Source organism: Euprymna scolopes, chromosome 4, assembly GCF_053919585.1.
Source record: "Euprymna scolopes isolate OS-2025 chromosome 4, ASM5391958v1, whole genome shotgun sequence".
NCBI classification, from domain to species: domain Eukaryota; kingdom Metazoa; phylum Mollusca; class Cephalopoda; order Sepiida; family Sepiolidae; genus Euprymna; species Euprymna scolopes.
Window position 1 is genome coordinate 44,859,855 of NC_136485.1, and position 14,720 is coordinate 44,874,574.

Consider the following 14,720-nt stretch of genomic DNA (forward strand, 5'->3'; position numbering starts at 1 on the left):
AGGCTGGTGCATCTCCCACCAGTCTCTCACTCTTAGACAGGATCCAAAAAAGCGTTTCAAATTGAATAGGCCCTGCACTGTTGGCCAAGCTCCAACCTTTTTACTATCACTGTAATGTCGCATCCCCGTGCCTATTTTACAAGGTCTATAATTGAATGTGCTCTGATAAACTCATAGCACTTTCGATCCTTCAACATACATACTCCCGTCTACCTGGCAAGCAGCAAAATCTCACCCTTTCCACTGCTGAAGTACATAGATGCGAGAAAGCATTCTAAGAGTTTCTTCTCTCAAACTACTAGGCTTTTGAATTTCCTCTCTATTTCCTACTTCCCTGATTGTACTAACTTTATGAAATTTAAATGTAATCTGAATAAGCATCTCAATGCTCAACTCCCCACAGGTCACTCTTTGACATTATTCCAAATAATAGCCCTTACATTTACAGCGGTAATATAGCTTGTTTGTGATGAAAAATAATAAAAGGAAAAAATGTGAATCGCTGAATTCCTGTGCACCTGAGATCAGGTCACGTTCGCACAACTCATGGTCTTTCTATATTGTAATATTGATTAGCAGTCAAACAAAAATCTTGATTTCACGTTTGATATCATAAAAAGAGAAGTCTGATACACTCTGGCAGACCGAGGTTGACAGCTATTGACTGACCCCAAATTATTGTCACCCATGAAATACGTAATTCTATCGTCTATTTAACCATAATTTGTAAAAATAAATTTCAGTTGATTCCTGATTTATCCACCAGGTTTCAGCGAATAATAGCGTTCGTTTTATAACCATTCAATGATATGCTGAGACGCTTTATTGATCCTCTCATTCATAAGAGATGTGATCATGAATGGGTGTAACTAACCAGTTACCCCCCCCCAGATTTCTTTCTGTGAGGTTATCTTAGAGATAATGTCTATTAAAACAATCGACAGAATGTCACAATCCAAATCATGGCAATGCCAATAAAGGAATGCGTCAGAGTTATCGATTATTTTTTTTTTTCATATCCTGGTGTACGTATAATTAAACGGCGAACAAAGACTGTTGGACATTCATGAGTTACACTTGGTGGACAAGGCAAACATAGATTGAAGTTTATTTGCAAAAAATATGATTGGATTGCAGAAAGGATTATAAATTTTATTAACGATTCTATGGGTGGCTGACAGAATTTTTTGTTTTTGGGGGATGAGGCCACCTTATATTTAATTACATCTTGTCTATTCATCAGTAAAAGTGCTCTGCTTTTACGGCATTTATAAAAGATACAATCTAATGGTTTAGCTCCTTAGCAATGTAGTTTATATAAAGCATAATCATGTTAGCACCGATTCTTGTTAGATCACCAAAGGTAAGCAACGTCTAGGCTGGTCAGTACAAGATGGGTGACCATTTGGGAATACCAGGTGGTGTATGTAGGGCATTGGCACACCCTCCTGCAAAAAGCTGCAAAATCCTGTGGTCATCTCCTGTGACCAGGATATACATACGATTGGGGACTATTTGTTAATTTAAAATTCCCCTGACACTTCCTCCTTTGAAGGAAACCAGTTCAATGTCCCCTAGAGTAAGTGCTGATGGCATTATTAGCAATACAGTTTAACCAATGTTGATGGTGAATTGATATGGTCTGATGCAGTGTTCCATGTTGGCTCTTCATCAAATAATCAAAAGATGAAGGGTTAATTATCGTAAGCTTTACTCGACTATGAATGGCTTTCGAGTAAAGATTGTGTTATAATATCTTTTCTATCCTTGAAGCTGTATATTTTCTCATAAAAACAAATTGTGGTTAACTTTGCCCTGATGTCGAGGCAATGAAAAAAGGATTACAAATGTTGTATCTCAGGACTGGACTGTTTTATATAGATAGTTCTTAGCATGGGGGATAATCCAATAGACAAAATATTCATAACAAATCACATTATAAGGAAATACCCATCAGAATCAGTTTAACTTCCATTTTACAAGCTGGCATGTGTTGGACGACTTTTAAAAAAGACTTCTATCTTTGGTCAGCTCTTTATTTATCTCTTTTTCTCTCAGATGTATTCTTATCACTATTAATATTTTCCTTGACTTTCCTCCAAAACAGGGTCTGTTTTCTAAACTGTTTTACAACTAAAGAATTTTGTCCATTCTATCAATGTGTCAATACCGTTTAAATCTCCTATTCTGCATATATCTCTTTATACTGTTAAGACTTAATCTTTCTCTGAGGTCATCGGATATAAGCCTGTCTTTAAAACTCGTATTAAGCATCCATCATATTTTTACATAACATTTCTCTCCTTGGAACAAATGTGCTCAATCCTCACTGACCATGTCTCATTTTTTTATGCATCATTAAACTGTGTTTCTGAATTTTTTTAGATGAGCATTGATAATAAATAAAATTTGGATTATTCAGACTACTGTTCTCACCTGGAGTGTTATTTTCACAACGTTTCGGCTAATGTAACTTTCTATCTTCTTCAGGTGTATCTTGTCGAAGTCCAGAATCTTTCCGTCGAACTCGGAAACCCTTTTTTTTTATCCATGGGAGTAGCATGCTCGCATCCCATCAGCCATAACTGGATAGAAATGTTAAGTAATATATTTATAGTGTCACTCACACTAAGGATTGAACCTTCCATCTCCAGAAGAGTGTAATTTATAACTGCATTTTACCAAGTACTTTATCAACTATGCCACAGGTCCTTCAGCATCACGAGTCCAAGTTTGACAATATACACCATGAAGAAGGTCGGAGGTTATATCGACCAAAACGTTGTGCAAATAACACTCAAGATGAGAACAATAGTCAAAATATTATTTGGATTCATCGGACTACTATTGTTGAGTGTAATTTTCACAACGTTTCAGTCGATATAACCTCTAACCTTCTTCAAATGTATCTTGTCGAACTTGGGAATGTTTCTGTCGAACTCGGGAATTTGGATGGAAGGACCCATGGTGCAATGATTTATGTACTTAGAAAAATCATTTGTCAAAAGTAATATTTTCCTGAAGGTTGAAGGTTCAATCCTTAGTGTGGATGACCAAAAAAAATACAACTGCAAATTACTTAGAACCTTTATCCAGTCATGGCTGACGAGACAAGAACACGCTACCCCTGTGAAGTAAATAAAGGGTTCTGCTCGAAATTCTGTCCAAATTTCCGAGTTCGACAGAAACATTCCCAAGTTCGACAAGACACACCTGAAGAAGTTGAAGGTTATATCGACCGAAACGTTGTGAAAATCACACTCAAGATGAGAGCAGTAGTCCGAAGAATCCAAATAATATGAATAACCAATCCTCATCTCAAAAAGTCAGAAATGTCAATAATCCAAATAATATGAATTATTACACATGTACACATGTCTGATAGGCCCTTCTCTTAGTCAACAATGGAAATTATCAGTGATCTCTAAATACAGAGTTTGGGTTTGTTGTTTTTTTCCTAAGGTCTGAGTGATAAGTCCCTCCAGCTGTCCAATACTCTCGAAATCATTCAAGGCAGTTTGCGTTCTTACAGCAGTCGGTTATCATTGATTTATTGTTGATAACGGTCAATGGCCTTCTCTGGAATTTGAGTGGCAATAAGCTGCCACAATATTCCAGAAACAAACATAACAACAATTTTCTTCAACAAAACCAAACGAAACACTATAAATAAATATCTGAAGATATAAAGAATTACTGGATTCAGAATCAAGTAACCAAAAAAGGGTTGATATGCCATAAAACAAAGCAACTAAACGATGTAGACAATGACGTTTCTCACAATAAAGACTAAGAAAACAATAAAGATAGAAATTTTCAAACTTATGAAGAAAACCCATTAAACAATAAAAAAAGAGAAAAAAACTTTGCCCTTCGATAGGCAATCAAAAAAACTACACATTTTTGTAAAATAAAATACTTGGAAAAATTCAAGTTTGTTCTCTTCAACGATTATCTAAGTATTTACATCAAAACACCAGAATCTCTGTAATTACAAAAATTCTTTGGTATGCTATTCTGCACAAGTATCAAAATTTTGGTACTGGTGCATATTGTGAATCAGACTTATCTCAGCATTCGCTCGGCTTTGGCTGGAACATAACGTTAACAGCTGGATTATGCCGAGCAACAGTTTGGGTTTTACTGCTGTCTGATGTAACACACTGACCAGCCAATCTCAACACAGTGCACTGAATTACAACAAAGCTGCGCCACACGTACGCATCTAGCAGATGATTTTTCGAAGAGGAAAAAAAATGTTGTTACATGCAAATCATGGACAGTACCAACATAATAAATCTTTAAAACCTTCTCTTCCAATTTAAAAAAAATACAAAAAAAAATATTTTTTACAAAAAATACTTAAAAAATACTTGAAAAAAAAAATTGTTTCCACTTTTCCTTCACAAAAACAATTAAGGCATAAACAATAATGGCAAAATATATCTGAAAAACGAAAAAAAAAGGAATTCTTGGGACCTTTTTTTAAAACATTTCCTTAAAATTATTTGACCCACCCACTCCCAAAAGAAATAATTTTTGCTTTTTCTAACTTTTTCTGGAGAGTTATAATTTTAAAAAAAAAAAAATGAATAATTAACAACCCAAATTATTTGCTTATTTGCTTCTTTCACCAGTGTTTTAATATATGAGTTTTAAAATGGGATTTCCTTGAAAATGTTGCACCACACGCTTCACATTAATTAGGGTTGTCATCAGTGGGTGTAAACATGTGTTTTTAAATTTGATAGTTGAGAAAATGTTGAACCACAAACTTCACATAAATAAGGTGTGTTTAGAAATTTTATGGTAAAATTCTGTATCACACACTTCACATAAATAAGACTTTTCCCTTTTTGTTTTATTTCACTTCAGTCGTTTTTTTTTTTGTTTTTGGTTTCTGCATTTTTCATTTATTCATTTTGCTGTTTTCTTTTACATCGCTCAGCATAATCCAGCTGTTAACATCATATTCCAGCCAAAGCCAAGCAAACGTTGAGATACACAACACGCACAAGTATCAAAACTTCTCCATTTTTTTCCAAAAGTGTCATTCAAACACTTACCTTCAAAGTTGTCGACTATGTGAGTAATGCATGAATAATCTAGCGTCGGTACCGTGGCAAGTGACCATTCCTGATCTTCTGCGATAATCCGTCTCAAATTACGAAAATCAGACGCTGGATTGTCAATAAATGATTTGTCGTTGGTTTTTTCATTTCCTGATTTGCTATCAGCGTCTCCATCTTGATTCATCGTCACTGATTTCTCACTTTCTGCAGAAGACCTATTCTTTGTTGGACTTTCAGCTGCCATTTTCTGCAACAGATGCAAGGGAATTTACAAAATGTCAACAGCATATTTGATTTTAGAGGTTCAAATTAAGAGATTAGTCGTTAAAAGATTATAAAAAAAAACATGTTAAAAAAGAGTTTGCAATAAATATCATCTAAAATCATTAGACACCAATTAAGCAAGATGTTTAGAGTATCTTGTTTTTAGTAACTCGTTAGGTGAAAGTACAGAATACTTAACAAAGCCCCCTCCCCGTATTAGAAATGGCTTTCTAATTAATATTATTATTTCAACACTGTCCATAAACTGCACAAGTACTAAAACGTTTTTTTTTAGTAAAACTCGAATTTTTCTTTCTTTTTTTTTTCTTTTTTTTTGCTTTCTTTTTTTTCTATGCTGGCTTGGGCATTTTGTTTTGGTGTTTATCTTCTGAGTAAGCTCTAAAAATTATTTTAGATTCATAGTGAGTGGCCTACTTTTTTTTCTTTTTTTTTTTTTTTTACACAGTGATCACCACTTATCAAGGTCCGGAAGCCACTCAGGGATAAGGGTTATTGCAAGTACATTACGTTAGTGTGGAGATTTGATGAAGTGTTCAATTAAGGGGGCGGTTCATTAGGAATTTGTTAACATTGGACTTGAAGACATCCAAGTTGTAGTCCGGAGGGAAGCAGGCAGACGGAACAGAGTTCCACAGGCGTACAGTTCTAAGAAAGAAGCTTTGTTCATGGAATCCGCATTTTGATTAAGGCACAGATAAAGAGTGGGGGAAAATTTTCACAGTGGATTCAGCTAGACGGGTGTTTTTCGTGAAAGATTGGCAAGGGGGGACCAGAGATTGGAGTTCAGACGAACACCTGCCATGGAAATAACGATAAAACAAGGATAGGCTCGCAACGTCTCTTCTGTGGGAGAGATGTTGCAGGGTAGAGAAAAGGGCATCCCCCACTAAGCCACGAAGTCTATTTTGTACTCTGTCAAGGCAGGATAGGCTGTTTTTAGCAGCTCCTGCCCAGATATGGCAACAGTATTCCATCCTTGGACGTACTTGGCTTTTATATAGATAGATATAGATAGAGAATTGCATCAGTAGTGAGATATCTTCTGGAGCGGTAGAAGGATCCCACCATCTTTCCAGCGACCTTGGCAACAGACTTGATGTACGTGTTCCATTTCAGATCAGGAGTAAAGGTCAAACCCAGAAGCTTGTCAAAACACGGGGCCTCACCCAGATGAGAGCCATCCATCCCAATTGATGCCAGTTGGGGATCAGAGCGTTGATGATGTAAGGATAGGAGTTTGGTTTTGGATGCATTAAAGGTAACCAGCCACGTCTTCCCCCACTGAACCACGCGCTCGGGATCAGAGGAGGGAGAATCAGAGAGAACTTTGTCATTTACAGCCTTTGATGTGTTGCTGTAAATGGTTGTGTCATCAGCATAGATGTCAACGAATGATTTAAGTATGTGTTTAGGGAGGTCATTGATGTAGATCAGGAAGAGAGTTGGGCCCAGGATTAACCCCTGAGGGACTCCAGCATTTATATTGCAGGCCTCCGATTTTTGTCCATGAGCCTATCGGAGAGAAATGATTTAAAACTTTCCCCACTGTTTATCTATGCCTAAATCAAAACGTAGATTCCATGAACAAAGCTTCTTTCTTAGAACTGCACGCCTGTGGAACTCTGTTCCGTCTGTCTGCTTCCCTCCTGACTACAATTTGGATGTCTTCAAGTCCAACGTAAACAAGTTCCTGATGAATCGCTCCCATAAGTAGACACTCTAAAATATCCACACTAATGTACTGTACTTACAATAACCCTTACCCATGAGTGGCTTCCGGGCCTTGAGAAGTGGTGACCACCTTGTAAAAAAAAAAAAACATATATACATATATGCATAATTATACATATATATATAAATATATATATATATATATATATATATATAAATATACATATATATATATATATATATATATAAATATACATAGATATAGATATATATATAAATATACATACACATACACACGCACATATATATATATATATATACATATATATATATATATATATATATATATATATACATATATAGATATATATATAAACAAATCGAGCTTAGGTAGTTCAGACGATGTCAAAACATCATTTAACCCATGACTCATGCAGCAGCCGCCGATAACATAGTGGTTACGAACCTTGACTGTCGTTTAGACGGTCGGGTTTCAATCCTGGCTTGAGGTAGTTGCATGTCTAGCCACACTTATGAGCTGTGAAACAGCGAAACAGTACTCTATGTGGATGACTATATACATATATATATATAAATATATATATATATACATACATATATATGTATGTATATATATATATGTATATATATATACATAAATATATATATACTAGCAATCGGTGCCCGGCGTTGCCCAGGTGTTTTGAAGTGTATGCTGAGGAAAAAAAAACGGTCAATTTTTTTAAACTTTGACCCCTTTTATGACCTATTAACATTTATTGTTTAGGGATCAAGTAAAGTTAATAAGTTAAATCCATGTCCAAGGAATCTATATATAAAATATCACGTGTTCAGACCTTAAATTTTAGGAGGAGTTTGGTAGAGTTCTCAAAGGTCTAATTGTTGAACATTAACCACTTAATCGCCAAATTTTTGTCGAAAACCTATCACATCGATGTTCCCAAATCTCAGTACCCTGTATATCAAATTTCGAATCTGTAGGCTTAAAATTGACAGAGTTTTAGCGTAGGGAAATGAACACAAACGCACAGACACACACAGACACTATCACTTATACATATATATATAAACATAAACATCATATATATATAAGGATAATAGTACGCCATATATATATAACAAAAGACCATTATTTACTGAAGTGAAAGGAAAACCCGTGGGAACTTTACCCAAAAATAAATCTATATTTTTTTGTGTGTATTGATAGTCTGGTACTTATACAGTTTAGTGACGACATTAAAAAATGGAAATATTGAAAAAAAAATTTTATTGTACGTAACTGTTATAGACTGAAGTTCTCCGAAAAAAAATTTCACTTCATTTGATCAAGTATTTTTTTTTTTTTTACATCGAAAAAAATGATTTATCACGGCAACGTCAACGTGGCCATTTTGGAAATGTTATTGCAGGCCCAGGAATTCCCCAAGGGCAGGTAACTGCCGTACATAGCAGAATACCTCCATTTTAGGCCAATCTAGCCCTTTATTCCCGACCAGAATGAGATTTTTAATTTTTTTTTGCGAAGACAGATGCCATTTTTGTTTTTTTGTTTTTTTTGTTTTTTTTTTTAATTTGTAACAGAAGTAAATAAACGAAGTTTCGAAGTTATCCATGCGTGTCCAACTGAGCATCTTTTGAAAATATTATCGTATAAAAATTCTTCAATTCTTTGCATTCTTCAATTTCTTTGCATATTCAATAGTATTCTTATTTAAAAAAAAAAAAAAAAACGCAAAAAAATTGCAGATTTAAAAAAAAAAAAAAGAAAAAAAACGTAAAAAAATTGCAGATATGTTGTGCGCACTGCGCATCTCAATATGGCGAGAAAAAAAAGGCTAGATTGCGAAATTTGGCCTAAAATTTTTTTTCAATATTTCCATTTTTTAATGTCGTCACTAAACTGTATAAGTATGGATAGTCTTATCAACACCCCTTTTTTCTATTTATTTAAAAAGAAAATACAACTTTATACAAATTCCCTATTAGTTTTTTTTTTTCGGTTCTAACGATGATCATCTTTATTTAACTATTACGTGTAATTATATTCATACAGATATTCTATATGATTTATATTTGCGTAATATTTGCGTAGAAATGAAGAAAATCAAATTTACTGTGTATTTATCGTGTTGCCATAACAACGTGACGTAGCCAAGGACGGTAGTGGACGTGAGTGTGTGTGCGTGTGTGCGCGTGTTTTAATGCTGTATTGTTTCGTAACTTATCAACTTCTTCGAATCTATGTGTACAGTAATACAAACCCGTTTTTCGAGCTGAATAAATGTGTTACATTGAATAAAAACACGAAAAATATATCCAGTTTGGTAGAAAAGTAACTTATCTTGCCTTTGATAACATTTATTTGTTATATATTTGTTTTTTGACAACTTTTTCGAATCTATGTGTACAGTAATACAAACCCGAAATGAAAAGACCACGAGCGAACGCGCGTGTTACATAAAAATAAATATTTTTAAATTTTATCTTTATAGCTTTAAAAAAAAGTTTAAAAATTTTATCAGACGGCATAATTTATTTTTAAATATTGAAAAATTTCAGGAAAATTAATTTTTGCTAGATTTTCAAAACATTGTTTTCATGTTGTTTACGTGTCTGCGGCTAGCAGAATGGCGGCCGTGGATGTCGTAGGTTGGATTGTAAGATTGTGTAAGATTCGTATTTTTTAATTTGTAAATAAACAAGTTAGAAAAAAATTAAACCCTTCCAAGATGGACAATAAATAAAGCCATAATATTTTATGGTAAAATTAAGAGCCTACGAACCATAGTTTTTTAGGAGATGTGATTATTGGATTAACCAATCAGAAATCGTCTGTGGCACACACATCTCTGTTTTTATAGATATACTAGCAATCGGTGCCCGGCGTTGCCCAGGTGTTTTGAGGTTAATGCTGAGAAAAAAAAAAAAACGGTCAATTTTTTAAAACTTTGACCCCTATTATGACCTCTTAACATTTATTGTTTAGGGATCAAGTAAAGTTAATAAGTTAGATCCATGTCCAAGGAATCTATATCTAAAATATCAAGTGTTTACTGTTTAGACCCAGAATTGTAGGAGGAGTTTGGTAGAGTTCTCAAAGGTCAAATCGTTGAATATTGACCACTTAATCGCCAAATTTCTGTTGAAAACCTATCACATCGATTTTCCCAAATCGCGAATTTGGCCCTTTTTTAAAGCAGTTTGGCCTTCAAAATTTCTGTTTGGCCTTTTTCTTCACCGATGTAATCTGGAGACGCAACGGGAATTTTCGGCAAAAAAATGTTGTTACTATGCACATCTATGTAATGAAATACAATTTGTGGCAAAATTTCAGGAAAAACTAATGGATGGTTATCTCGCAATAGTCCGGACAATTCGCTAAATTATCTCGTCAAAACCATAAATCTCGAATTTTTGTGCATTTTTTTTGGGGGGGGGGGGGCTAATTTGGCATAATAGTGTCCATTTAATAGTATTTTCTTGTAAAAATAAAAAAATAAGGAAAATTACCAAAAAAAAACAAACAAGAACAACAAAAGTGTGCCGTATTTTTAAAAGTTTTAATGCGTTGTTTTTATTTGCTTTTTTTATTTCATCGGTGAAGAAAATGGCCAAACAGAAATTTTGAAGGCCAAACTGCTTAAAAAAAAGGCCAAATTCGCGAAATTTGGCCTTCAAAATTTCTGTTTGGCCATTTTCTTCACCGATGAAATAAAAAAAGCAAATAAAAATAACGCATTAAAACTTTTAAAAATACGGCACACTTTTGTTGTTCTTGTTTGTTTTTTTGGTAATTTTCCTTATTTTTTTATTTTTTCAAGATAATACTATTAAATGGACACTATTATGCTAAATTAGCCCCCCCCCCCCAAAAAAAAAAAATGCACAAAAAAACGAGTGAACGCGCGTATTTTTTTTTTTTAGTTTAGTTTCATAATGGCGGCCGTGGTGTCGGAGGTTCGATTGTTAGATTGTAAGTTAGTTTCGTATTTTTTTAAGTTGTAAATCGCAAGTTAGAAAAAAATTAAACCCTTCCAAGATGGACAATAAATAAGACCAAAATATTTTATGGTAAAGGTAAGAGCGTAGAAACCATTGTTTTTTAGGAGATGTGATTATTGGATTAACCAATCAGAAATCGTCTGTGGCACACACATCTCTGTTTTTATAGATATACTAGCATGGGTGCCCGGCGTTGCCCGGGTGTTTGGAGGTGTATGCTGAGCAAAAAAAAGGGGTAATTTTTTAAACTTTGACCCCTATTATGACCCCTGAAAATTTATTTTTTTGGCCTCAAGATAAGTTACTTTTCTACCAAACTGGATATATTTTTCGTATTTTTATTCAATGTAACATGTTTATTCAGCTCGAAAACCATACAGTGTTTACCGATGTATTGGAAAATTCAAGATGGCGTCTTAGTCCCTCTTGAACACGGTAAGTTTGGGAAAAGGTGTTATAAATAAAAAACTGAATAAAATACTGTTAAAAACTCGCTCAATATGTTACCGTGACATAGGTTGACATATATTCGGCGGGTTTTTAATAGTATTTTTTCTAGTTTTTTATTTATAACACCTTTTCCCAAACTTACCGTGTTAAAGAGGGAGTGAGGCGCCATCTTGAATTTTCCAATACATCGGTAAACACCGTATGGTTTTCGAGCTGAATAAACATGTTACATTGAATAAAAACACGAAAAATATATCCAGTTTGGTAGAAAAGTAACTTATCTTGCCTTTGATAACATGTATTTGTTATATATTTGGTTTTTGACAACTTTTTCGAATTTATGTGTACAGTAATACAAACCCGTTTTTCGAGCTGAATAAATATGCTACATTGAATAAAAACACGAAAAATATATCCAGTTTGGTGGAAAAGTAACTTATCTTGCCTTTGATAACATTTATTTGGGTAATCTCCAAAAATACCGTTAGGGCTTACAACATGGCCGCCAGAAGAGTCAACAAAAAACTGCGAATAAAATATATAAAACTCGTAATTTCTGTTTTTAAAGTGGGTTGTCAATTTTCTTTATGAAATATACTTCCAAAATAAACTATTACAGTCGTTTAAAACATAATAGAAGTATTATTTTTTATTTTTTAAAAACAATGTTTACAAAATGTCTACGAACGTGCGTAGACATTTTGTAAACATTGTTTGGTTGCCATAACAACGTGACGGTAGTGAACGTGTGTGTGTGCGTGTGTGCGCGTGTGCTTGCTACTATTAAGTTCGTCGGAGCGTTTGATTTCGTGTAGTTTAGTTTCGTATTTTTTTAATTTGTGAATAACAAGTTATTAAAAAATTAAACCCTTCCAAGATGGACAATAAATAAAGCCATAATATTTTATGGTAAAGGTAAGAGCGTAGAAACCATTGTTTTTTAGGAGATGTGATTATTGGATTAACCAATCAGAAATCGTCTGTGGCACACACATCTCTGTTTTTATAGATATATAGATAGATAGATAGATATAGATAGATAGAAGATAGATAGATAGATAGATAGATATACATACATATATATATATAATATATATATATAAATACCTACAGACACTAGTGTTTCATCCTTTCGGGATTCTTCAGTGCAGGGTGTCACGATTAACACTAGCCGAACGATTCAAACCGCGCAACATGAGACATCTCTGGCTCGATTAGCGGAGACCGTATCCATTCGGCTACCATTAATTGCGTTAAATAGCGTTGAATTTTAAACATTTTAATTTTTAAATGGTCATTACGTCAGTCAGAGAGTGATCTAATCGTTATACGATGATCTATACATATATATATATATATATATATTCGAGGTATGTTCAGGATGTTGATGTAGATATGCCATCAGATGACAGGAAAAAAAACTGGTACGTGTGAAGTTTACTGACTGTGCTGAAATAATGAATCTATTCTTAGCATGGGGAGTGGACTTCGTTAACTATTATGTTCTTTCGCCTTACAATTTAATAATGGTAAATTTGAATTTATCTTGAAAATCCTATCTAAAAATATCACAGTTTGTTAAAGGTACGGTTACAAAAACACCTCATTTTTATTTTTCCAGCGTTGGAGGTAAAGAATTTCAATTTACCATTTTGTGTGAAAAAAAAAAAATATTTTTAATTAAATATATTTGATGGAAACAAAATCAATTTCAAACAACTTTTGTAAAAAGTGAATTAGATTTAAATCTTCAAGACTTTCAAGCACATAATTAGATTTTTATTTGAAGACAAGAAATACAAATGCAAGTCAACTAAATTTTTAAAATAAATACAAAAATACCAAAAATTTTATGATGTACGTACTCATAACGAAACGAAAATTACATGTTCCAAAAAGTATGTAAATTGTTCAAGTAGTAAATTTTTAACAAAGAAAATCAAATTTTATGGGAAAGTGAGCCGTTGTGTCTTAATCCGCCATGTTTAAAATCCATCACTGACTACCTTCCCCCCTTAACAACATCTTCAGAAATAGAAGATTAAAATCAGAATTGTAATGGCTTACAAGTAAAAAAAAAAATGTAAAATCCTGTTTATTTAGTTGAAATAAAACTTATTGATCAATTTATGTGATTTTTGGGATATGAATTTTGTTTCATGATGAGTACGTACATCATTTTTTTTTTTTTTCTGTATTTTTTGCTTTTTAATTAGGTTGAACTTTGGACTTGCACCGAAATACATTTTAAGATAAGCAAACTATTGTATCCCAAATCTGGGCGAAAATAAAACAAAATGATAAAGGTAAATATCTCAACTAATTGTTACAATTAAATCAAATTATTTAAAATCGTCTGATGAAAATAAATAACAAAACATTAAACATAAATGACAAATAATAGACATTTATACAAGTGTTCGTTATTTTACTCACTGTGATGAATATAAATTAATTTTCAAAAATAATTTATACACAAGACAATTATCATCGTATATTTCTTCCTTACATCGAATCGTCAGCTTTTATGTTGACGTCCGTTGCTACGGTGTTAATAGCATTTCTTGTTTTAAATGAGTTATCTCCCATTAAATATATAATGGGAAATAACTCTTTTTGTTCGACTTCAGCCGAACTGATAAAGAAAAGTTATCTCCCTTGAACCATAAGTTTGAAGACTTCATAATGAAGTTAAAAATCTTAAAGTGTTAATATCTCTGTATTAAAAAAAAAAAAAAAGCCTAATAGGAGAATTTCTTTTCAATGTCTGTATTTATTGTCTTTATGTTTCTTGCACGTTATTATTTCTTTTATTTGAGATTAATTGATTATTTAGTTAAATTAAAAATGCCAGCATCTAAGGCATTAGAAATGATTTTCTCTAATAATTTAATATCGACCTAAATATATTTTGGTTTCTTCTCAGCCTTTTTAATCTGTTATCAATCGAGTGAAATAAAAAAATATATAGAAAAAGAAGGGATTAGTACATTCTACGTTAATTTTTTAAATAAATATATAAAGGTAATTGAGCTGTCAAATAGAAAGTCAATTTTGGTTTTTATTTTTTTTAGTTATTCTTCACATATTAAAAGATTGAACATTTTGAAAATATTAGTTATAATTTTATAGAAATTTTGTTTCCATTTATAATTTAAACACCGTGATAAAGATCATGGTAATAATGAGATCTATTTTTCAAAATCCTATTAAAAATAT

General features: G+C 32.9%; 1 protein-coding gene across 2 annotated transcripts in view; it reads right to left on the reverse strand.

The window, feature by feature from the left end:
- The window catches only part of LOC145267170 (dynein regulatory complex subunit 5-like), a 34,151-nt gene extending 20,076 nt beyond the window's left edge, over positions 1-14,075 (reverse strand). The window contains exons 1-2 of one of the 2 annotated variants that reach the window (XM_080123237.1): positions 14,011-14,075; positions 5,067-5,319 (exon numbers count right to left, since the gene is read on the reverse strand). In XM_080123237.1, coding sequence (XP_079979363.1) covers positions 5,067-5,316 — 250 coding nt within the window. In that variant the 5' untranslated portion in view covers positions 5,317-5,319; positions 14,011-14,075. Of the gene's footprint in view, positions 1-5,066; positions 5,320-13,937 lie in introns of both variants that reach the window. The other variant, XM_080123228.1, reaches the window with a different exon arrangement.
- Positions 14,076-14,720: the final 645 nt, after the last annotated feature.